Source organism: Xiphias gladius, unplaced genomic scaffold (assembly GCF_016859285.1).
Source record: "Xiphias gladius isolate SHS-SW01 ecotype Sanya breed wild unplaced genomic scaffold, ASM1685928v1 HiC_scaffold_1481, whole genome shotgun sequence".
Taxonomy (NCBI): Eukaryota; Metazoa; Chordata; class Actinopteri; order Istiophoriformes; family Xiphiidae; genus Xiphias; species Xiphias gladius.
This window is the reverse complement of record NW_024401812.1, coordinates 142,215-168,994: the sequence shown is the minus strand read 5'-3', so window position 1 is coordinate 168,994 and position 26,780 is coordinate 142,215. Positions and strand designations below refer to the sequence as shown.

Sequence of the window (26,780 nt, the reverse complement as noted above, 5' to 3'; positions counted from 1 at the left end):
CTCCTTCAAGTTAGATCGGTTGTGTTGGTGTAGAGCAATCTTCAAATCATGCCACAGATTCTCAGTTGAGGTCTAGGCTTTGACTAGGCCATTCAAAGACACTTAAAAGTTGTCCCTTTAAACCACTCCAGTGTAGCTTTAGCAGTATGTTTAGGGGCATTGTCCTGCTGGAAGGTGAACCTCCGTCCCACTCTCTAATCCCTGGCAGACTGACACAGGTCGTTCTCTGGGTGATGAGAAGTGTCAGTTTTGCGCCACACATAGCGTTTCCCATGATGACCAAAAAGTTCAATTTTAGTCTCATCTGAACAGAGAACCTTCTTCCATTTGTCTAGGGGGGTCCGTCACATGCTTTTTGGCCAACTCCAAATGTGTTTTTCTTGTTTTTTTTCTTTAAGCAATTGCTGTTTTCTGGCCAATCTTCCATACAGACGTGTACAGCTTAAAGTGGTCCTCTGGACAGATACTCCCATCTCCGTTGTGGATCTTTGCAGTTCCTACAGAGTTATCTTTGGTGTATTTGTTGAATGCCCTCCTTGCCCAGTCTGTGAGTTTTGGGGGGTAGCCTTCTCTTGTCAGGTTTGGAGTGGTGCTATATTCTTTCCATTTTGCTATAATGGATTTCATGTGATGCGTGCGATGTTCAAAGTTTGGGATATTCTTTTATAACCCTGATCTATACTTCTTAATTAACTTATTACGGGACTTATGAAATTAATTGGTTGGACCAGATCTTATTTAGGGGTTTCATAGCAAAGGGGGTGAATACAAATGCACTCAGAACTTTTCAGTTTTTACCTTTTTTCATTCCACTTCAACAATGTGGACTATAAGAATTGAATATTATTTAGATTACATACAATCCAAATAAAAATCAATTTTAATTCCAGGTAGTAATGCAACAAAACAGGAAAAAGGAAATTTCTGCAAAGCAACCCCCCCCCCCCCCCACATACACTTTCCTCCCAGCCTCCTTTCTCCTCCTGTAAATGATTTCCAGTGGGTTTGGGTGTGGCATGGCCAGCCTGTTTCCAAGCCGAACTATACCGTAATGTCTGGCTTACCTAAAACCCTTATTTATTCATAAAAGTGCACTTGGAAGGGCTATTCCTGTCTCTTCACTGGTCGGCTTAAGTATATGGTGCATGCTCTCTTATACTGCTAATTATATGGGCCTAAAGCCCTGCGTGGCACTCTGCTAACATTTGTCTGTGAAAATACTGACTGTGCTTCCTGGTTGTGTTTTCTCTCTTCTCTCTGGAAGATGTGGAGGAGTTAAGCGGATACAGATGATTTCATTTGGATTTTTTTGTTTCACATTTCAGCATGTCATACTCTGGTCCAGTGAGGACAACATGGTCATATCGTCTGTACTTTAGAGGAGGATTTGAAGACTTTAATCTCCCTGAATTACAGATACAGTTTAATAGATGCAGCTTTCATTTTTGGTGGAAATCAGCTGTAAGCATAATTATCAGTCACTACCTTATCTTAACACTTCAAAGAACAAAGCTGGCATTATTATATATTTTTCTTATTGTCAACAAGTTCCACAAAATTACCCAAGCCATCCCATCTCAGGTGGGCTGCCTCTCTGAAAATACTCCTGTGTTAGGTTTTCAAGGCAGGACCACAAAGGGATAAACCGATATTGAAGCTAAGGGGCATACATGTACAACACAGAAACAAACAGTAAGTATAGGCTAATTCTGATCCCATCAGCCTGTACACAATGCACAGGCTGCTGGTATCTTCCTTTTATAATGTGATCATGCAGTTAAGTAGAGTGGTTTATAGCTTAAAATGCAGGAATTGGTTAGCGATATAACACAATAAATTTTGCAAGTTTTGCTAATTAGTATCATAAAGGTTGTGTATTGTTCCGGCCTGGATAATCAGACTTTGAGATTGATGTTGCTCCAATACAGTTTCTCTTCACTGATCTGTCTGTTCTCTGGTGGTGAGGAGGTGTGTCATTCAGACATATAGCTCCTGTGTAGTGTCCCTTTCTGCAGTTTCTGTGGTTGCCATGGTCACACGATTAGCCTCAGCAGCAAGTTGAACCAGTTTTGGGGGCGGCTGTGGCTCAGGAGGTAGAGCGGTCGTCCACTAACCAAAAGATCAGTGGTTTGATCCACCATATACCTCAGCTTCTCCAGTTGAAGTGTCAGGCAAGATACTGAATCCCAGATGATACCAATGTATCATCGGTGTGTCAGTATGTGTATGTGTATGTGTGTGTATAGAAAAAGCACTGTTTGTATAGATAAAAGGAATGTATGAATGTTTGTGTGAATGGGTGAATGTGGCAGTAATTTTTAAGCGCTTTGGGTGACTAGACTGGACTAGACTAGTAAAGCGCTATATAAGTGCAGTCCATTTACTATCGTGAACTCTGATGGCAGCAGCATAGAGCTGTGTGCATTTACAAGAGCAGCAGCTGCCCCTCCTCTCATTGCTGGTGCCCCTGGCACATCTGCTGTTTATTTTGAAAACAATGGAGATGATGGTGGCAACCGCTCGCCGTCTGAAAGCATCTTAAAGAAATATTCACATTACAGCAGAAGAACAAGGTTCTTGTGCTGCATGTTCTGCATTGGTCAGAGTAGTTTTTACCACTCTGAAACAGGCAGTGGCATTGTACTAAACAGCACCGGCTTAGCTACAATGCTTATGTACACACACATTTCAGAGAATCAGTGTTTTTGTAAGAAACCTGATAGTTGCTTCAGCCAGATTGTCTGGTCTTGATACAAGGACAACCTCTTATTGTAACAATAAGTAATTGAAAATTAATACATTTTTAATCCATCTCTCATTTCAAGCAGTGGTTAACAGTCGCTGGCTGAGCCCCGAAAGCTCAGTGTAGCTCGGATCCAAGTTCAACAAATTTGAACTTTTGATACACCACCGTTCCGCTTTGCACACTGTCCAAGCCTCCAAGCCGCTGCAACATACCACATACACAACTTGTCAATGAAGCCCGATGAAACCAATCAGTTAGCTAAACTTCAAGCATGCCTTAAGGACATAAAGACCTGGATGTCCAGCAACTTTCTGCTGTTAAACTCAGACAAAACTGAAGTTATTCTATTTGGCCCCAAACACCTCAGAAACACATTATCTAATGATACAGTCACTCTAGATGGCATTGCCCTGGCCTCCAGCACCACTGTTAGGAATCTCGAAGTTATCTTTGATCGGGATATGTCCTTTAACTCCCACGTAAAACAAACTTCAAGGCCCTACCTTTTTTCACCTACGTAACACTGCAAAATCAGGCCCATCCTGTCTCAGAAAGATTCAGAAAGACTAGTCCATGCTTTTGTTACCTCTAGGCTGGATCATCATCATCTTATTGTAAGGCTGCCCCAACAAATCTTTAAATACTCTCCAGCTGATCCAGAATGCTGCAGCATGAGTACTGACAGGAACTAGGAAAAGAGATCACATTTCTCCTGTGTTGGCTTCTCTGCATTGGCTCCCTGTAAAATCCAGAAATTTTTTTTAAAATTGTCGCTCTCACCTACACAGCCCTTAATGGTCAGGCACCATCATATCTGAAAGAACTCATAGTGACCTATTACCCCACTAGAACACTGCACTCCCAGAATGCAGGCTTGCTTGTGGTTCCTAGAGTTTTCAAAGGTAGATTGGAGGCAGGACCTTCAGTTATCAGGCTCCTCTAATGTGGAGCCATCTTCCAGTTTTGGTCCGGGAGGCAGACACCTTCTCCACATTTAAGATTAGGCTTAAAACCTTCCTTTTTGATAAAGCTAATAGTTAGAGCTGACTTAGGCTTGGCTTGAACTAACCACCCCCTAGTTATGCTGATATAGGGCTAGACTGCCAGGGGAAATCCCATGATGCACCAAGCTCCTCTCTCATTCTCTTCCTCTCCATCTGTACGCATTCATATCACATCAGTACTCGTTACTAACTTGACTTCTTCTCTCTCCCGTAGTTTTGTGCTTTCTCGTCTCTTTCCTCTCTCCTCTCTCTTCCTGTCGCTTTCTGCAGGTATTTCTGACCCTGGTGCTGCAGAGTCTGGATCTGTGACTGCAAACTACCTACTGCCCCATGATCCTGCTCAACACCCACTGCTTCAGTTATTATGATTATCATAACTATTATTATATTTAGTTTTATTAGTACTATTATTCACCCTATTATTATACTTGTTAGTTTTGTTATTAGTCTCATTATTATTATACATCTTTATGTTGTACCTGTACTGTGCTATGTTCTCTGCAATGTGTAACACTACAGTACAACTACTGTACAGAAAAATTATGAAATAATATTACATGTACTCCATACCTGTAACATTTTCAACAATTCAAAGCATTGTAAGATTATCAGTTCATTTTCAGTTTATTTTGCAGTACCATTTGCCTTTTGGTGACAAAAGGACAAAGTGCTGTTTAAGTTAGCAGATACCGGGGCAACACAAAAAACCATGAAAGTATCGGGGATTTCAGCTTCAAACATTTTTTGAATATAAAATACCAAATTTGTCTTAAATAAATCACACTGACTTTAAAGCACATTAAGAGCCCTGTTTTTTTTATTTCTGCACCAGAGTGTAACACCTTTATGCACAGCCATCCACTGTGTTTATATTGATTCAATCACCTGCAAATGACACCACCCTGCTAGGAAATAACTAAACACACCTCTACACACATCAGACTGGTTGGTTATAACCATACAGGGGACACTGACAGAGTTCATGTTTTACTCTTGAAATGCATTATGATGCAAACGCTGGTGTGTGAGATACAGAAGAATTATGAAAGAAATTAGATTTATACAGTCATATGAACATCTACAACAAAATGTAATTTCTGTTAATTGTTTCTTTTGTCATTGCACTGTAAATGTCTTATGTCTAAAAACAAAAAACCTTCATCAATATTTGTACAGTTTATTAAATGTGATTGCACGGATCACGCGACACATCTTTTTACATGGATATTCGTGTTCTGGTGTCATTTGGCTTTAATTGAGGCAACTTCAAATTCACTGACTGTACCGATTTTGTCACGTCAAGCATGTAGATTTGCGAAAAGAAGATCAAGCCCACCCAAGTAAGCCATGACGGGACATCTAGGTGGATCATCCTCTGCTGTGAAACTAAGCTGAGCGATTAGTTAAATCAGAATATTACCTAAAATATTAAGGTTATTGTCCATATGCCAAATCATCAGCTAATGTTAGCTAAGTCTGCTAGCTGAGCTGCTCCGTTCACGCTATGATACTGTGGTGTAACAGCATTAATACTAATACTAGTGCTACCAGCTACTAAAAGAGTGACAAAACATTACTAAGGTTATGTTGCTTTGCTAAGTTCAATATAATGTCAGAAGCTCTGGCACATTTCATTAACCTAGTGAAAGCTTTCACCTCAGCTGAACCTTAAGAATTAGTTGTTATGCTAATATACAACCATGAAAGCTTTGACACCAGCTGTGTTTATAACCTAGTACTTCAGCTGAACCCTGTAGACCAGGCGAGGAGTAGTGAATGGGCCTAACAGGCATGGGCCCAAGCGCTTGTACAACTGGCCCATCCTAACGGACTGAGAGAACATGTCTCTTCTTAACTTTTATTTTTAATCATTAAAATTAACATTTGAATACACGATAAAGACTCTAAAAATAGTTTCCCTTTCTAAAGAAGTTGTGCAGCAGCAGATGATGGCCGGATGACGAAAAATCTATATGTAATTGTAAGCTACAGCTAAATGAATTCATTGTTATGGAATAACAGGCACTGATTCATAAATACCTTAAAAGATTTACAGCGGAGACACCAGAATCCTCCACTGCCTGCTATCACTATAATAAGATGTTGGTTTCCAGCTGTGTAGAATGCATGTATCAGCGGTTTAGAATGCAGATAAGGTAAATGTCGAATCTCATACCTGCAAATTTCATACCTCTAAATGGTTGGATGTATTGGTCTACACAATTCACAGCAAAAAATAAAAATGATAGATTATATTTCATTTTCACGCAATTTAGCAATATACCGGCATGTGCTGCGTGTAATAAATACAAACTGTGGTGGATAAATAATAACCTATCTGAGCATTGAAAATCTTTTAGAAAAAGATTTAAAAACTACTTGCCTTCCACAGCCTGACATCAGTCATTTCTGTTTTAGCGAGAATACCTGTAGGAAACCATCAATAGAAGGCAAACAATATTAACTTCTGTAATTAAAAGGCTAGGCCAAAATTCCTTTGGCCCATCCAAAAGTGCCTGTTATAGATGGAAGTTAGCGCCTAATGTCACTATGTTTCACTTATTTATCAAACATGATTATACACTCACTATCCAATTTGTGTACATCCGAGCTATTTAATAATCAGAACAGAAAGTAATATAAGATGAATGTGTGCAACTAGCTGTTGCTGGCTTGGTTTTTGTGATATTCTCATAAAAAGTAGTCCTGTCCTGGGCTAAATTGCTGCATTTTAGCAGAGACGAATTCAGTTGATTCCTAAATTGTTATCATGTTGGGACAGTGGCAGTTGAAAAGCATGTCTATAAGTGTCAGGAAATGAACACAACCTCTACATGTTTAAAGTGACAAAAACTGCCCCCAGAATTGTGGGACCTGTAGTATTAAACAACTTTTGCTGTTACAAACACAACTGCCACTTTAAATCACAAGAAGAAACAACATACGTATAAAAACTGGATCCCATTTGTAGCACGATTACAGTTGAATTTTCAAACAAAGTGGACTGTAGATCGATCTTGATTAATGCTGCCAACTGAACTCTGGGACAAATGGTACTAGTATATTCTACAACACTTTTAAATAAAAAATGTGTAGACAGATACAGTGAAACGTTGATATTCTTTAATATTCCTTAGTTTGTTTGTTATATATTAGTAGCACACCATAATACTTTTCATTCGTGCTATTCCAGGAAATCCAGGTTGAGTTCTTGGGGATTTAGTGCCTTGAAAGCAAGCTGCTGCTGTATACTGTTTTTTGTACAGATACTGGTACACAGCAAAAGTAGCTCTTACCGTTCTCCTGTGTATCCAGGGGTGCAGAGACACTGTCCAGTGGACAAAATACAAAAGCCGTAGTTGTGACACTGACATTCCTGGGAACAGTTTTGTCCAAATCTCCCCTCTGGACACGGCTGGCCACACACTGAACCCTGCACACAGCATTGACAACAGTAACATATACACAGTATCTAAGCTGTTAATCATGTGAGCAGCCTTTACTCCTCAAATATTTTATACATGACTCTATGTTTTCCAGGCCTGCTGAAGTGTGTAATTTGTGATAAAAAGATTAATTAATTTTCCTAATCATGGATACACTTTCTATGTTCCATATTGTAGTATTGTTGTAAATGTTTGTAAATTTTTGGTGTTTTTGCTCATGCAACGTACTGTATGTGTTATGCCGCAGCACACTCTTAAAATAATCATTTGGAGTATGAATGAAAATAAGCCATTATTAAGAGTTAACAAAAACAGTTGGGGGTTTGTACCATCCATCCTGCAGGACAGGAGCACTCTCCAGTCACATGGTGACACACTCCTCCATTCTGACATGGACATCTCTCCTCACACTGTTGCCCATGTTTACCTGGAGGACAGAGGTCTTCACAGCTATGATGAAAAAGAAAACTGTCAGGTTAATATCTGTCCACTTTTGAAGGTCATAAATGGAAGTTTAATTTTTTTTTTTTAATCTTAGAACTTGCTTGGGGTGTGTAATCTTTGAAAGTAAGTATTGTGTCACTTTTATTTTTGGTTCCAACTAGCATTATTTTGCATGGTAATTACAATTTGAAATTAACTATTATTTTCATTATGAATTTATTGATAATGATAAATTTATAAATGAAAATTCACTGATAAATTTACTTAATTTATTTAATTTAAAATGATTAAAAAAAAACACAAAAAGAAGCATATACTTATATTTAGGACGCTGGAATCAGCCAATGGGAGTGGATGTTAAAAAAAAGTGACATAAAAGTGTGCTCAGACAGTTTCCTGGAGCCTGTCACATAAACGTGACCTATTAAACATGAAAAGAATAAAATGTTATTCATCTGTCTAATATCTTCAACTTTTTTCTTACTTATAACTCTTTTTTAAACAATGCTGTGTTGTAGGGTATTAAAATGCTGTATATATACAATAATCATGGCAGAATCTATTCTTTAACCTTCATTTTTAAAATGATTTGACATAGAAATTTCATTTAAAGACCCTGTTCACCTCAAACTTATTCATGTCCTGACGTAAAGAAATTAGAAATTAAAGTTACTAGTTAAAATATCCTTACAGTTACATACATAAATGGGGAGAGAAAAAGCAAATGTCAATGATACAAGTTCCCTTTATTTATCTGTCAGACATAATCAGATTGTCAAATGTTATTTTGAGTATCCTCACGTCTTACCCAAAAGTTTTTTTGCTGCTTCTCAATGATTAAATAGCGGTAAGGTTCTGTTATTGTACCTGGTATATTTGGATTGAATTTATTCCGCCTCTCTGTGGTGATAAAGTTGTCATCAACTACACAACATTTCTGGTACAAAGTAAGACTGATAAAATAAACCTTCTATAAACGTTGTCTTGCTGGTCACAATGAGCTCTTGATCGGGGGATAGTGAGGTGTTTTCCATCATGCACAGACTTCTTGCAGCCAGAGGAACTGTGGCACCTTGCTCTGAAACCTGCAGCTGTCTTGATCTCTTCAGGTTGTTGTTGGTCGGACAGAACTTTGTGACTGATTGTGCACAGGCCTGTCTCTTCTCAAATGAGCTTACTATCATAGCTAAATTACTAAACAAGTTATCCTTCTTCTGGTAGTTTTTTTGGCTGTTACCAAACAGTTTCAGATGCATTACCATGACAATCTGTAGTGGAGTAAGGTCAGCCTGTAGTCCCTTCCATTTCCATTTACTAATGGAAATTGAAGGTAATTAAATTATCTGGAGATAAAGAAATAATTTCTTACAGCAAACTGGAAAAGCAAAGTATGAAGAGGATAAATCTTTTATATACAAAGGCACAGTGAAAACCAAGATATATACAACAGCTATTCTGTAAGGTCTTATTAAAGATGACCTGATCACACGACTCACTGACCTGGTTTCGTTAGTAACTCGGTTCTCAGCTGAGCCATGGAAACTGATAAGCTCATACTCTGGCCCAGAACAAAGGCACTTGAGAAACCGTGTAAACATATCGAGCAACATAGAGCACAAAACTGAAGGCCACCCAAACATATAAAGTATTTCTATGTAGGCACTGGGTTTTTACTTTAAAGCTATTTTTGGGATTAGAAACAGGAAACAGATTCTCACACATTCTCTCCAACTTACAAAGCTCCAGTATATCCTGGTGAGCACCGGCATTCTCCAGTCACATGTTGACAGGCAGCACCATTCTGGCATTGACATTTCTGTTGGCATCCATTTCCATAGGTGCCCACTTCACACTGGGTCTCACAGCGCCAACCTCGGTATCCAGGAGTGCAGATACAGGCTCCAGTGATGGGGTTACACAGTGCTCCGTTCTGGCACTGACATCTGTTACTGCAGTGGGGACCCCAGTGGTTACTGTCACAAGCTGAAGGGAAAATGAAGGAAAAGAATAAAGATTTTTCTGATCTTCTGTTACATTCATCATTGCACAGTTGTCATTTGTCATCCTTAATTGGTTGCAAAGCTTAAAAAGGTTTTATTTACACCATACCTGATGACATGTATAATAATGTAATATCACCATGTAATCAGGATTGGGATGAGTTATATTGTTGTCTGTTTTGTTATCATCCATGTAATCACTGGTTGCATAGCGATTCTTTTTCACCAAGTGACCCACAATTCATAAAACCCATAAAACCCATAAAGAAGTGCAACCCTAATTTCGAAGTGGGACCGAGACACAGGACAACCATTTTAAACTGGCAGGAAAAAAGGGTATAGATGACCCAAGCCCAAGGCCTAGGGCCATGCAAGGTCATGCAAAGGTCTATGGTTGACCCTTAAATGGGATCAATTACGACAATTTACTTACTGACCTATATTACTGACAATACAGTTTATGCATCTACATAGAAATATGAGTTGAAAACACATTTTAACTTCCCATGTGATACCCCACCCCCCGCTGTTATTGTGAAAATGGTCCAGTTGAAATACCTGGCCGGTCAGATGTGAAGAACACACATGTACCACTAATTGACTAGCTAAGTCAAAATGCTGAGTCACCAACAATCAAGGGCTAAAAACATTGTTTTGTTATATATAAATAAAACTGTCACAGTCTAATTTGAAATAACATTTTATGAAATAACTGACTTTACCTTTTGTGCTTTAGAATCTCGTTGAGTATACAGTATGTATGCAAAATAGAGCGTGGCCTGCATGGGTCTATAACACTGGACTTTGAAATGGTTGTTAGAGACTCTAATGGCCGTACCCACCATTGAGGTCACCAAGGTCCAGACCTTGGTATTTTTTCCGAGGTATATGTAATAAAAAGTCACAAAATAATTGCCTACAAAATCTTTACTCAACACTGCGGATCTTTGATTATGTCATGGCAGCCGAATCTGGAGCAACGTAACACAGGTAACTAGAGTACTTTACTAATGGATGGCTCATAGTTCATCCCCGGACATCATCTGACGAATTGCTCCTCTGCGGTTGCGCTACATTAAACAATGGCCGTCCATCAAGATGCCAGCTGGTTAGATTCACTTGAAATGCTTTTCTTTCAATTCAGTTTGTGTAAAGGGCTGCATGTTAAAATGAGCTACCCCTTTGTATTTTTATTTTCATTATAAGATTATCCTAGCGAAGGCAGCTGACATTTACATATATATATATATCAATTGACCCTGTGATTACTTTCTTCACTGACACAGACGAAAATGAAAAGACTCAATCAAAGTTCAGCTTTGGGAAGGGAATAGATAAGGGACAAGATGAGGAGACATATGTTTTTTTGGTAACTACAGTGGAACCCATAGGTTCAATTTAAGTAGTGTAATAATATAGTATTATTGTATAAATGTATTATTTTATAAACACATTTTGCTTACGTTTATGTACTGTTTGAGACAAATTTCCATAATTTGTCTGACAGGGTTTTAAAGCTATTGTTTTCCAGATTTTGCCCTCCAAACGTCTTAAAAAGCACATATGTAGATCAGGGGCATGCCCTTGAACCCCCTTAGCAAGCTTGGTTTTTGGACCTTTGTATTTCTAAAACCATGCGTGGAACCTTTTCTTTTTGTGAATATGTTAACCCATCTCTCAAAACTTTCTGACTTCCCTATCTTGACCATCTTTTTAAAAACAGATACACAACTGTATGTATCCCCTAAACCTGGTGAAAATGCTAATGTGGTCAGACTCCAGACTTCCCTTTCTGTTATTAAGAGTTGGATAGCACAGTTGCAATTTTCTGCAAACAAACAATTCTTTAAATACTCTCCAGCTGATCAAGAATGCTGCAGCCCGAGTACTGACAGGAACTAGGAAAAGAGATCACATTTCTCCTGTGTTAGCTTCTCTGCTTTGGCTCCCTGTAAAATTCAGAATAGAATTTAAAATCCTCCTCCTCACCTACACAGCCCTTAATGGTCAGGCACCATCATATCTGAAAGAGCTCATAGTAACCTATTGCCTAGACTGCCGGGTGATTTCCCATTATGCACCGAGCTCCTCTCTCTTCCTCTTCCTCTCCATCTGCACAGATTCATATGGCATCAAACATTAGGATTATCATCTATTATTATTCATTATAATAATATCTATAATTATTATTTAGTTTTATTAGTACTATTATTCACCCTATTATTATACTTTTTAGTTTTATTATTCGTCTCATTATTGTTACACATGTTTATGTTATACATCTACTGTGCTATCCCCCCCTCAACCCAACTCGGGGCTTACTCATGTGGGAATGTTGGTTCTCTGTAAATATAATTATAAAGAGTATGGTCTAGACCTGCACTACATGAAAAGTGCCCTGAGATAACCTCTGTTACGATTTGGCGCTATATAAATAAAATTGAATTGAATTGAATTGAAAACAACAACAACAACAAAAAAAATCAGTCCATAGTCCTACTATTTTGAAACTGTTCATGTTGATTTGACCAAGTATCCAAGGTAATTTAATCATGCTCATTGAACTGAGGACAAGAGCTAAAAGAAAAATGTTTTTAAAAGTTTCTGATCTGAGATTCTGAAGTAATTCATTCTTTTATTTTCCCCTCACCTGGACTACTGCAAGTCTTTACTGTGGCCTAAGCCATAAATTGGTTGCTTGTCTCAAAACCCATACAGAATGCTGCTGCTGGGGTTTTTAAAAAAAACTCTAGGAAATCTGATCACATCCCATTCTTTCCTCATTGCACTGGCCCCCTGTGGTTCATTGTGTTGTTAGTTCAAATGGATAAAATTGCTGTTTTCACCAATAAATCTATCAACCACCCATAATGACAATTAACCCTTTATGGCAATCAATTAATTAAAAAAAAAAGAAAAAGAATGAAAGAAAATGAAAACCATAAAGCCAATTTAGCCAGTATGCCTACTGATGTATTGTGCTACGGAATAGTATTGTTTAAAGAACAAACATAAAATATGATCCTTTTACAAGGTAAACAAAAAATGCTCTGATTTAGTACATGGGTTAAGAGCGTCATTTATATTTTTTTAACAAATCAGGTATCCAACTACTGACTATTCTAAAAGAAATTAAAAAAAAACTATAAATCAAATTCAGGCAGAAGATTCTAAATTAAATTACAGACCTGCAATTTAAGACCATAAAGCAGGGTTTACAAGGCAAAAAGAACATTTTCTGCCTCAACAATTGCAGTTTAGTGTGTAGGCACTATTTGGAAAACCCAAAGACTTAATACATGTGCATCCCAACAGTAGGCCTACATTCAATCAAAATCTAGCTTTAGGCAAAACCTTCTGTTATAACGAAGGAGGACTTGCTCCATGTGTTCATCGGACATTCTGCTACGAGATGAGGTAAGTCCATTTCCTGCATAACTGAACAGATGTTCGACTGGAGCATTAGAAGGCCATGTAGTATTGTACTTCATGGAGAGCTGCTTATCCAAGGGAAATGCATGTAGGGAATCCATTCTCTTCACAGTATCATCGAGGAACTGCTAAACCTCTTCCTCCTCTGTGCCTTTATTTGTCTTCCCAAGCACAAAAAAACTCATCTGATCCACCAGTCTGAGAGCTGATGTTCATTTCAGCCACATTAGATGCCCTTGATTCCAAAGATGTTGCCTCTTGAACCAGTGTTTTGCACATTTTGCACCTCTTCCTTCTTCGGAGGGAGCCAACACAAACGAAGTTTTGGCCTGGTGGTCGTTGCCATTTTTGCATCATGGCTGCTTAGCATGGCGCCAAAGCAACTGTCAAGTTCCTCAGTGACTGCAGTAATGATGTTTGCTGTGTAGGGCACGGGGGAATTTGTCCGAGAGCTTAGACTTGAGGGCTTTAGTTTGTTGGAATAAGGAATCCAAGATAGCACTTTTTCTCCTCGTTTCTCCCCCCTCATCTCGCTCCATCTCCAGATCTGCATCCATATCCAAGAACCTTATTCCATCATCAAACTCGTCTGATGCCTCCTCCTCAGTTGTTTCAAATTCACGGAAAGCCTTTACAAAGTTAATCCCGCTGTCCGCAACTGTAGACCTTAGTTTGTGTTGTACTTTGTACTCTGCATGTATTCTGTCACAGATTTTCAGCAAAGACATCTATGTGGTCCCTTCAATGGTGCACAGGCCTATCCTGCAGACTTCCTCTCCATAATGTCCTTATCAGTCCAGTGGCATGTCATTCCAAAGAAACTTCTGTTATGTGCAGTCCACAAGTCAACACAACATTGTTGTCCATACATTTGTCAATTTGTATTGACATGCCGAAAAATTACCTACACATCATTTCCCTGCCCTGATGCCTACAACATGAAGTGAACAGGTGCCGACTTTAATGAATGTTGAATGGCCATACGTTCCAAGCGCTACTGCAAACCAGAGCTGTTGTTTCCCTTTTTTTAAACTACAAATCTCAAGTAAAGCACGTTCTTTAAATGTAAGTAGTTTTCTTTGTTAATTCCATATTTATACTCAGGAAATTATTTAGCCTAATATAATGTTTTATGTTCATTGTAAGGTTTATTGTTTGTCCAGCTATTCCTTCCTTTGTTATGCAAGAATGTGTGTTTCGATTAATAGCAGTAATTATGCGCATTTAAATGTACTTTGTTAAGTATGCTATTCACACTTCACACTCAAACTTCAACTTATTCCGGTCTTGGGCTTGTGTTTTTGCCCACACACCATCCCGGTCACCAGCATCACCACCTAAAGTCCCAAAATATTTCTCAGTAGTAGAAGTAGTAGTGGTAGTATTGACAAGTTAGCTAGCTAACTAACATTAACTTTAGCTAACTGGATTTCTGTGTTGCTAACATTATCTGATTGGTCTTACCTGTAAATATTTCTTTAAATTAGATGACGAGTCCTTGGATGATGAGAGCAATTTCACAGCTGGAAGGCATAACTTGCACTGTACTGTAATGTTGTTCCCCTTTTCTGCTTTAAAGACAAAATAGTGGTGAAATTTCCACACAGTGGAAGAGGCCAGTGGAAGAGGCCATAGTAATGAATTGGCCACTGTAAGATTAGCTATGGTTTCACTTGAGACCAGACTGGTTTTTTGGACTCATAAAGTGTTATAATGCATGCGCATGTGCATAGTAGTGTATCACTCTTTATCTTAAAATGTATTCTAAAATTGTAATCCTGATAATAATCCCGATTTTTACTAAATGTATTGGTAATCTTATTAAATGTTTTTTTTTTTCTGGAATTTTAACGGAATACAGTTACCTTTTTTTTTGGATCCTAATTACGTAACACCATTCCATGTATTCCATTACTCCCCAAGCCTGGCTGTGTACAATCACATCATTAAGTTAACAAACCCACTTGAACAAACTCTTGAGACCGAAACCAAAGCCTGCTCCTCATATCACTGATATGAAAACCATCAATTTCTATAAGCAGCCAGAGACTCCATTATTGTGTGGCTATGACCTGAACCCACCTCATTAACTTTTGGCTGTTGCATTTCAGCCTTAATAAGACCACACTTCATACACATAAGCAAGCTCTGGTATGTATCTGGCCTTCCCATCACAATTTGTAATGGAATTTAGCCATGTGTAACCATAGTAAACTGGTAAACCTGACAATGTATTTGACCACATGTTTATTCTAGATGTCTTTCATCATCAAAAGAACACATCAGGAGACCATTGCTCTCTTAGGGCCTAGTAATGACTGGGGACAAAATAGGAAGGAGTCAGGAAGGTTTACAGTGAGTGCCAGACCTTTAATTATGGGACTCTGTGTCATGGAAGACTATATTGAGTTCAGGGAAAAGTGAGATTTTTCACTAGGAAAAAAAACAAGTACTTTATAACCTACTGTGTGTATACTACTATAGCACTGTAGTCAGCTAACTGTCTAGCAGGTTTAGCATTAGAGGATTATCCCAGTTTATTCAAACTTGGGTCTTATTTTCCTAGTTTTGAACAACATTTTTATTGGTTATGATAGCATTGTACTCAACAAAGTAAATGATTTCTTTCAAGTCACCAATCAAAGCATAAACTCAGACAACCTCATATTTCTGCTTTAATGCTAAATTTCGAAAAAACACTTTGAAAATGGTCAAAACATGTGCATAAAGGGTATGAAACAGCTATGTCTGTTCATAGATAAAATTAAAAGGCACATTTTGTGTTCAAGTAACTAGCATTAGCACAGGAAAATTGAGGCCATCCCTACAAGGAAATTCAGGCAGTCATTTGAGTCCACTGCTACACACTCTACATGAAATACATATCTCACTGCAGCATATATCCAACACACCCTTTTCATCATAGTAGTCTAAGTCAGTTTTGGGTCAATAAACTGTGATGGAATTTTAAAAATAGAGTGGAAATAATAATTTGACCTTTCATCTTTGTATCATCTTCCAGTTACATTTGGCTAATGTTGGGGTTTGTTTACGACTTTTTCAGACTGCTCATGTTTCTGACCCATCTGACTTTTTTTTGTGATGTCCCCATGTTCCAAGATCTCAGTAACTAGATCCTAGAGATCCAAGTTTAAATAAACTGGAAAATTCCTTTAGCAGGATGATTTTAAAATTCTGAGCAAACATCATCCACTGATGAAGACCATGAGAGAGTTGAAAGTGGCAGAAAAAGCTAGTAAGCGGAGCTTGAATAAAGATTTTTTTTCTGCATTTGACTGCTGTTTCTGAGGTCAAGAATAAATTTTGCTCTCAAACCTTTAATTATGCTATGGTAACATTGTTAATTTTTTATTTGAACCACAGATAATCTGAGAAATATGTTTTCTCCAAGATGTGAACCAGTTGCAGGGTGTTTTTCGTCACCTGTAAATCCTAGGTCCAAAATGTTTTTATCTCTAATCTCTTGTCATCAAACCTCATCTTTAGGCTTTCAGAGCTTCACCTCTGATCCTGATCATATTATGTGTGCTAAATAATTCAAACCATTTCCTATCTGTTCCGTGGGTTCCTGACTGCTTAGTCTGTGACTGACTTCTACAGCTGATTGGGATTCAGGGAATATTCAGACAGCAAGGGCAGTAAAAATGAAGTGATTGTAGTGATGGTGTCCCTGTGGTTTTCGGTAACATGTGACTTTCTTTCTGGATATGTGTTTAACGTGTAATGCAGAGAACAGATGCACTGTCAGTCACTTCATGAGCTACAGCAGCAGAGAAGGACCCCAGGTAGAAAATATAAAATTAATCAAAGTCTTTTGAACCTGTCCTCAGTGAAATAATAAATTATGTCTATGAACTAAATGTTAGATTGCTACTAAAATTAGAGTACATGAAAGCAGAATATTTTATATGTAAATAGTATAAAAATATTTCTAAATTATCTAACTAAGTAGAAAAGAAATTCTATTTTAAAGGGCTGATTTTCTAACCCTGACAATATAATTTAACTCAATTTCCTTGAGTTCAGTCATGCATGTTCTTTAAGGAAGAAAACATGACTATTGCTGGATTTACCTGCAAGGAGGTCCTGGGGCAAAAATGAGCTGTGGAGCCTTCAAGTAAATTAATTTAACAAAATATATTTTGTAATATGCATAACATAAAGGTAGATCAGTGAGACAAAGTCTTAAGGTCCATTTAATTTAAGTTGATCTTGAAATTAAAAATGTTAAATTACCACAAACCAACTAAGGCCCATGGAGATTTGGGGCCCCAAGGAAGCTTTGTTCTTTGCCTAGTCAATCAGTCTTGCACACCCTTCTTTATGCAAACCACCCACTGCCCCCATGATCCTACTCAACACCCACTGCTTCAACTATTATGATTATCATTATTATTATTACATTTGTTATAATTATTATCATTATTATTATTAGCCCTATTATTATAATCATTAGTTTTATTATTAGTCTCATTATTATTATACATCTTTATGTGGTATATCTGCCACTGGTGCTGAAGAGTCTGGATCTGTGACTGCAAACCACCTACTGCTCCCATGATCCTACTCAACACCCACTGCTTCAATTATTATGATTATCATTATTATGAGTATATTTAGTTTTATTAGTATTATTATTCACCCTATTATCACAATTATTAGTTTTGTTATTATTCTCATTATTGTTATACATTTTTATGTGGTACCTGTACTTTGCTAGTACAGTAGCTCTGTTTTTGGTCTCTACCAGCTCCTGAGGCTCTTTAGCTGCTAAATTCTCCACTATGTTCAACAGATGGTCTTGACTGTGTCTGTCTGCTGTTTAGTCCCCACTCAAAGTGTCAGAAGTAGTGTACATTGGTTTTATCACAGCTTTTTCACTGAAAGCAGCTGCCTGCTGCCTGCTGCTGGAAACCAGGTTAATTATAACATAGCGTTGGTGATAATTCTCTGTGGGTTCATCCATACAAATTTCACTATACACATAGACTTAGTCATTTGATCTATTGTTAATTTTAAAAAAAACACACTGATTTGCTATTGATGAGCTTTAAGTTGTGGCACTGAGTGATATCTGCTGTCAATGAAATGAGGTTGAAACCTCCAGAAAAAGCTTGAAAGCTGAATTTAATTTGAGGTTTGTTTGTTTGTTTGTTTTTGTCAAACTTAATTTTGTTTATCTTTATTAGGTTTTGGTCACTTACATTATTGTTGTAGGCCACAGTTACTCATACAAACAGTGCCATAAAGATGGTATTTTTATTTAAATAACAACGAATTTCCTTTGAGCTCAGGAAACTCTCTTCTACTACATCAACACAGTCTGGTGTTTATGTGCCCAGCATGCAAAGTAACACAGCCATCTCAGACCATTCCACCATTCTGAATGTGTTCAAGTGATTAACAGGCTCCTTTTATTTCTCCTGCATTAGCCTACTTCAATCTGACCTGATAAAAAGTGCATACTTCCTTTTCCTCAGGCAGTCTGGCTCTGTATGACAAACAGTTGCGAGGACTGAGGGGGGAAGGGTGGGGGAAAAAGAGGAGGAGGAGATTAGAGATACTAAAATACACATGTAAAACCCTTCCTGCATTAAAGTATGCCATCCTGGTACCTCTGAGAAACCTGACCTAGATTGAAGAAAGGCCAAACTCCAGGAGCTTGAGGCTCCTCAACCACTCGCTGGAGAACAAACTGTTCTCTTTCACTGGACTATTCAAGATGGTCATGAACAAAAAAGACTGCACTGTGCCAGGGTTTGATCACAAGGCTGGATGCATCCCAGTCTCAGACAGGATCTCATGCTTTTTAGAGAAAAAAATCCATAAGACCTCATAATGTTCTCCAGAGCTTGTGTGTCATTATCTACTGCTATGAACAAAACTAGACAGTGAAACTTCTACATACGTGTATCTTCACTTGAATCCATGCAGACACAACAAGTCATAAAAAAAGCTTCTTTACAACTCACACCAAGAAAGACTTCATTGGGAAAAGAGGCAGTCAAGTAGACAAAAGGTCTTGAGCCAGTAACTTGAGCTGCCAGTTGTTGATGATTGGCTCAGCCCTCATTCTCCACACTAAGGAGGGATTGGGACCGGAAAGTTTTTCCGTCTATTTAGTGATTACTCAGTGTACCAGGCATGGTGCACTCATGGGAACAGAAAACGCCTTTCACACTGATACAGAGGATTTCCCAATGAGAAAAAAACATCTGTAGCATTCTTCCAGTTTTCCATGCTTAGCGGGAATGTGTGTACTCCTCCAGAGTTTTATCGTCATATTACAATAAAACTATCACACTGATAAGCAATGTCTTTACACCGGGATAACATGTTTTTATACATGTAAAACAAAGAACCTACACCATAAATCATTACTCACACACTGTAAAGTGTCCTTTTTCGGGACGCTAAAAAACAGAAGCGCATCTTTAAAGGGGAACTCCACCAGTTTTACAGATCAAGATCAGCTGTCTTGTCATGGTTGGTACTGTTCAGCCTGTGAAAAAAGTAGTATAATGTCTTCTGTGTCTCTGAAGGCGCTTTGTTAAATCTGAAAATAACCCTGATGATGTCATAGTGATGTCAGGGATACCATCTCAGTGTGGGCTTTGAGAATACAAAAAGAAGTCTAAATTACTTATTAATTTTTTTGAAGTATGATATCAAATCTCTGCTATATTCTTCATTTTAGGTGTCAATGTAACAATTTCAAAACACATTTGGCTGAAGAAAAAATGTGGTTATTAAATACTTCAACAATAAAGATGACTGAAAGTCGTCGTCAGAGAGTGACAAGAAAGCAGAAAAATCCCCCACTCCAGGTTACTATAACAGTATATCTGATGTGCTTGTTTTTATTTAATAAATGAATTATATTACTTATTCACTATATTTACTTATCTACCTATTTATCAAGGTCAAGGTCCAGGTAATCTTTATTATCCCTGAGTGGGCCTTCTTTGTGGCTCTAACTCTGTACTGTAGGGAGAGATCCTCCAGATTAGTGCCAGCAATTTTACTGCACATTCTTACAATGCCTTCCAACCTGTTTCTGTTTTCAGGGTAAGTGACCAAAACCAGCAGATAAAATAAAATTTTCAGCTTATGATAAAAGTACATATGCTGGTGGGCCTTTCTACATACAGCATCAATGTTAGAGTCTAATGTTTATTTATTGTCCATTATTGTCCCCAGATACTTGTACTCCTAGACAACTTCAACAGCCTGGCAATTAATGAAAGCAGAATGAACAGGTGGAGTTCTTTCTGAAGTCAATTATCATTTCTTTTGTTGGAAACACGTTAATGTCTAACGAAGGAATGATTACACCAATCACTAAAATTGATACAGTTAAAAGCCAAGGAGAAGTCGATAAAAAGCAGCCATACAAAATTCTTTGTACCATCCAGATGACCCAGGACCATGCTGAGTAGGGTGACTGTGGCATGCTCAACACCCCCAACTGCCCTGTAGGCAAATTGGAGTGGGTTCAAATTTGCCTGAATCTCCCAAAATCAAATCTTTTACAATTTTTTCAAGGGTTTTCATAACTAGGCCGAAAATCACTGAAGGACTTTGGTGCTTTAGTCTTAGGCACAGGTACGATTACAGGATCCTTCCAGAGATGAAGAATCTTCTGAAGTTGGAGTGACTTCATAAAGATAAAGAAAATATGTCAGCCACAAGCTCTGTACAGTTCTTAAGAAGACCACTGCCAATATTGTTTGAGCCAGGACTTTCACACTCTTTCACTCTGCTGAAGAGTTTAAAAACCATGTACCTATCCACATATGTCTCCTTCTGCTCTGGGCAAGCATTTCTGTACATAGACAGTTCTTCAATAAAATCATGAATATTAATACAATTATGTTCTGATTGATAGCAAGTTCAGAGTCAGACTTGCCAGCAAGGTTAATGGGACACTTCTTAGTTTGCATGCCCATCATAGACTTTATTCCCTCCCATGCAGGGTGAGAATTACCAGTGCTTAACAGGGAACAGATTTGGACACCCATGGTTTATTGTTAGGGAAAATGTAAATTAGTTTCTTTGGAATTACTAAATCTCCACAAAAACCTATATCAGCATTAGCACTCTCAGTAAGTTCATCTAAATCGGAGCAAACATCTTTAAACAAATCCCAGTCTGTGCAAGTAAAGCAATCCTGGAGGCACTAGATAGACTGCTCTGACCAAGCCGTAACCATGGGGAGCTGCATGGGGAGCTCGTACTCCCCATGGAAGAACCATGGCGAATGATCTCTGTAGGGAAAGTTGACACGGGGTCCACAACTCCTGTTCCCGATCCCTGAAGTAGCAGAAGGAACTCCTGGCTTTACTGAAGTGGCTGCCGATATCCACAAAGTCCTCTCCAAAAGTGACAAAAGAGCATCAGAGTAAGGAAAAGACCATCAGCCTGAGGTGAGTAATTATTGCTTCGATCAATCACACACAAACAAGTTAAACAATACTAAGTAGTGACTGTAAAAATGGTAAAAACTGGTCAAAAACAAACAGGGTACTTGCAACACACAGCTGCTGCTGCTTGTCGCCATTAAACCAGTGCCATTTGCCATTTAATTTTCTACTCTTTGTTTCTAAAATAAATATTAGTTTATGTATTTCTTTATCTGAAAACAATTTATTTTTGAGAGGATAATTGACAAATTGCTAGAACAAAAACAGGCCTCTTTCTGTAGTTTATTTGGTATAATAATCATAATTAACTTATTAAATGGTATTTTGGACAAAAGTCTCTGGTAAATGAATTTCATGTAATGTAAAGCTCATGGCCATTGTTATCAATGTAATATTAAAACTGATACCAATCCCCACTTTTGAGAGATGCAACATGAAAAGAAAGAGGAAATGTCACATAAAGACTGCTGAGACACCAGATATATTTGGACACTTGTAAATGGAAATTACAACAACTGCAGTGGAACTTCAAGAGAGGCAAGGGATTAGCTCATTATTCTTCTTCCATCTGTGCTTTTCCCTCCTGCTCTTTTTAGGTTTCTGGTCTTCATGTAGTCACAAGAATACAGAGTTTTAAGTCTGCACATGTTAACTCTTTCATATTTATTTTTTTAAAATCTGTACACTTACTCTAGTGTATAGTGTAAATATTTAAAGTTTTAACAGACCTTAAATATTTACACAAGGTCTTTTAAAATAATTTACACCCTGCTAGACTGAAAAGAAGAGATGTTCTGGGACTGGAAAGAAATCAAAGGAGAAAGAAACAATGAGTTGATTATGAATTGAAAGGGCGAGAGTGACTCAGAAAGAGAGGTTTGAGGGAGCAGACTCTGCAGCACTGTCAACTTGGATTAAAGTTCACATGATCCACACAGAAACCATGAGAAAGTCCAGGGTTAAGTGTGGGACCGGGGAGTGGCTAGAATGTTTGACAGGCTGAGTATAACTAAGCAAATCTGCTGTAAAGTTTAAATAAAGTTACAGGTAAAGGAAAAGAAAAAGAATAGATGGATGCATGGATAAAAATGTCTAATTCTGAGAACATGCAAACAACAAGGTGCAGACCAGGGTGAGCTCCAGTTCAATTCAATTTTATTTACACAGCACCAAATCATAACAGGGGTTAACTCAGGGCACTTTTCATATAGAGCAGGTCTAGACTGTAATTGACGTGATCAGCTAGCTTGAAACACCTCTGACAACCTTTTACTGCCTTTTTGTTGGTTTTTGTGGCTCAATACTAAACCAACCTGATAAAGACGAGAAAGCTGAAAACTTTAAGGGGATAAAGTGTGGTATACTGGAGAAAATTTGTGCAACTTGAGTAATTTTGATGGATATATATTGAATTAAATTTTAAAAAACTGTGATGTAAAGACCAATAACAAGTCACAAAATCATGACAAGTTAAGTACCGTAGGTTTAAAGCTTAAAACACAAAAAAGATCTTACACATAGACTCTGTAAGATTTACAGTACGTGCTGTTGTTCAGTATATCCTCACAACTGAGCCTGAGGACAGCCTGAGCATCTTGTGCTGTTATCATGTGTACTAAATCACAAGCTCCAGTGCCCCAGGTCATTTCTTGCCACACAGTTTTCTCTTCCTATTATTTCTGTTTATCAGTAAACCCGTCCCCCATTTACTGTTCTTGTCCCCCAAATTGATCTTCAGACATATTGTTGAAGCCCACTGACCTGTAAAAGCACAGTCAATGTATTGAAGTCTGAAATTAAACACATTACTGAAGCGGATGGTGAATGAACAGTGGCTGATGGCTCTATGTGACAATAAAGCTACATTTGCTGCTTTTTCAAAGAAACAAATGTACACACAAATACAGTTCTTCACTTAATCAACCGTTTCGGGTAAAAACACGTACATTAGAGCGCTGTCACTGTACTGAATATTGATTGATCTTCATTCCTCCTAAAGCAACAAAATGTTTATCCAAATGTCCAAAATACTTCCAAAATATTGAATAATTACAAGTTCAGTTCCACTGAATCTGTTTTCTCATGGCTGACTGAGAACATCAGTGGGAGAACATCCCCCGAAGCCCCCCCCCCCCCACACACACACGCGTCTCTCCCAAACATGAAGTCAGTGGGAGAATAAGCAGCTTTTCAGCCTGTCTGTCGCACAATGATACTGACAGAGCACATCTCAGGTGGTTTGTCTGGACATCAGCCTGGTATTTATCTGTGGACTGACTGAACTGACTTACTGTCCCAGGGACACATACCAGTAGTTACTGGGAAGGAAGAGATCACAATAAAGAGACACTAAGGCCAGAAAACATGTACTAGTTAACAGACAAGATGGTATGGTGCTCTGTACATCTGTTTTGATGTACTGAGCTAAAATAAGATTCAGAAAAACCTCAATTTAGAAACTTGGTTACTCTAGTAACATGGTTATTGGTCGATATATGAGAACCTAGTTGAGTTAGAAAACACAGTAAGATGCAGTATTTAGGCCAAATGGGAAAGTTTAAAATAGTTCAACATATTCAGCTGAATGAGACCTTTAAGAAAAAGTCTGGTGATATTCTATATTTTTCTTATCACCAACAAATCCCATATCTAGAGCCAAACCAATTTAGAATGTATCCTACTAGCAAGTATCGTGTGTGTATCCAAAGCTTGATATGTCTTATTCCTCTGAGCCATAGAGCTCCACTGTTGCCCAAAAACTATTAAAAATACATCAGTGAGCCACACCATTGCATTGGGTGACATGTTGCTTCATCACCATGAAAACAAACAATACTTAAGTCATATTCAAGTCTTAAAAAAACTGAGAGTCTTTGTCTTAACTGGATTAATAAGACCAGTACTATTCCTTTATTATAGTAATGTCACCCACATCCTTTTCCTTTTCTTCATTTTCTTCTCCTCTGCATTTTCTGTTTATAAAAACTTAAAATTTTTTTTATCAAATCATATTTTTCATTTATCCCAACTTTGATTATTGTACAATATGTATGACAGTACCAACCATTAATTGCTTAATAAATAAGTGAAAAAGAAAATTAAGAAAAAAAGACAGAATAGTAGCGAAAAATATGGAAAATATAAATGAGAAGAAATACACAAAACAGTCATGACCCCACAGTTCCCAAAACACACTTCTTATTTCCATGATTAAGCATCACATCTCCAAGTCATTCATACTTTCATTAAGTTCCTGTTAAAGAAGAGAAACTTCTTTTTTATAGATGAGTGCTTTGTGTGTGAAAGCAGACAGACAGGCCAGGCTTAGTGGGGCCCAGGAGAGCCCTGGGGCCCATACACAACAATAAGCTTCTTTATTACACGCTGAAACTGAAGACAGCAGGGGCACACCCAGTGGGCTCCTCGTGCATATCAGCTTATAGGCTAACATGGAGATACATTCACAAGCTCATAAGCAGAAACAAAAATAACCTCCTTCAGACACTGTGTGGACACTGTCTGCAAGTTTGATGTAAACAAAATAGCTCATGTTTCAACCAGTGAACATTAAAGGCCCCAAACATAAACAACAATGTGCTGATGAGTTCAAGCTATTACTGTGACAGATATGCAACACAGAAGTAAGACTGAAATAAAAAGAAAAATGTTGATGCAAAATAAATTCTGGTGCTAACCCAATCAGCATTGGGATATTTCTCCATTGAGGAAATGACTAATAAAGGTTCTCCAGAGATTTAGTATTTTACTTCGATGAAATTGTGCTACCCACAAAGAGAGAGATTAAAAGAAGAATGGTCAACATCAAAGCAACAGAGGCCAAGATATGTTGACTTTTAGCCCCTAGTATGACTCAAGCGCCAAAAATACTGCCATCTACATTTCTCATAATGCAACCAACGGCATCTCTTTGCTGGCACGGATTAATGCATGGGCTGGCCTAGGCTGCAGCCCAAGGGCCCCAGATTGGCCAGACACTACTGTCACATTCACCCATTCACATATACATACATACAGCACTCTTTTCTATACAAACTGCGCTTTCTACACACAAACACACACACACTCACACACCGATGATACATCAGGGTGTCATCATCAATTTGGGGTTCAGTATCTTGCCCAAAGACACATTGACATGCGGACTGCTATTGGACAGCATAGCAGCAAAATTATTATAGTGGAGCACCAACAGTGCTGAACTATATTCAGAGACAGAGACACCTCAGCAAGGTATAAGAGGAAGGAAACTCCAGCACCCCGAATGTGTGCGTGTGGTCCGTGTAATATTCCTAGCACACTTTTTAGCCTACCTTTTTTTTACTGGTAAAGCAAGACTGGGGGGGACATTGTCTCTTTATCTGTCTCTCATCCCATTTTTCAAACTCCATGTCTCCATAAATTTGAAGTCTCCAAGTCAAAGCTGAGATAACCCTGATGACATCACTATGACATCACCTGCTGGTATTTTCTCTATTTGGAAAAGCAGAGCCACAGAGGATATTATACAACTGTTTTCACAGGCTGAGTAGTACTAACCATGATCAGTAAACTGGCCCCTTTAAAGTTTCTATGAAATGGGAGCAAGCTCATGCTGTGCTAGTAGTTATAACTAAAAAGTTAGATTAATCATCAGTTTCTTCAACAGTCCTGCCTTTTGCCTGTTGTAGTTAATCAAACTTCCTTTCCCTCTATAACTAATATCTCAGAGAGAGATCCATGGAGAGTGTCTCTGTTCCAGAAGTATGTTATCTCACTGTAAATTCCTCAACATGGAAGCACAGGAGCCTCCTGGAAAATATAATTATAATGCAGGTTTATTTTTTGAAAATCAGTCCTGAGAACACCCATGAGCCTCAGCCATCTTTGCTTTCAAGAAAAAGCAACTGCATCTCAAGACAAGAAAGTCAATTTTGAACAATTCCAATACCACGTTTTTTATATTCTTGCTTTCTAATATATTTGTCCATGACAACTATCAGATGTTTAAGGTCAGGGAAAAACCATAGTAATGGTTAATAAAAAAAACAATCATTGATTGCAGCCTGAGATGGGATGTGAACTCCAGTCTCCTGCATGTGAGCCATGCTACATGACTACCTCAACCTTACATTCTCGTTTGCTACATAGTACATTACTTCCTGTGTTGGTATTGAAAGTTGGCATTGACCATAAATTGGCCAATATGGACTTAATTTCTAGGGACACGGCTGCAAGAAGCTATTCAGATGTGTGAATCTGAGCTG

The 26,780-nt window shown here is 38.1% G+C and overlaps 1 protein-coding gene across 5 annotated transcripts in view; it reads right to left on the bottom strand.

Moving 5' to 3' along the window:
* Nucleotides 1-26,780, bottom strand: part of megf10 (multiple EGF-like-domains 10) — an 85,513-nt gene that overhangs the window by 28,255 nt on the left and 30,478 nt on the right. For 4 of the 5 annotated variants that reach the window (XR_005706947.1, XM_040123221.1, XM_040123222.1 and 1 more), the window contains exons 6-8: nucleotides 9,377-9,623; nucleotides 7,526-7,646; nucleotides 7,047-7,183 (exon numbers count right to left, since the gene is read on the bottom strand). Coding sequence is in view for 4 of the 5 variants with exons in the window: in XM_040123221.1 (XP_039979155.1) it covers nucleotides 7,047-7,183; nucleotides 7,526-7,646; nucleotides 9,377-9,623 (505 nt within the window). In the remaining variant the exon portion in view is untranslated. The remainder of the gene's footprint in view (nucleotides 1-7,046; nucleotides 7,184-7,525; nucleotides 7,647-9,376; nucleotides 9,624-26,780) is intronic. The other variant, XM_040123224.1, reaches the window with a different exon arrangement.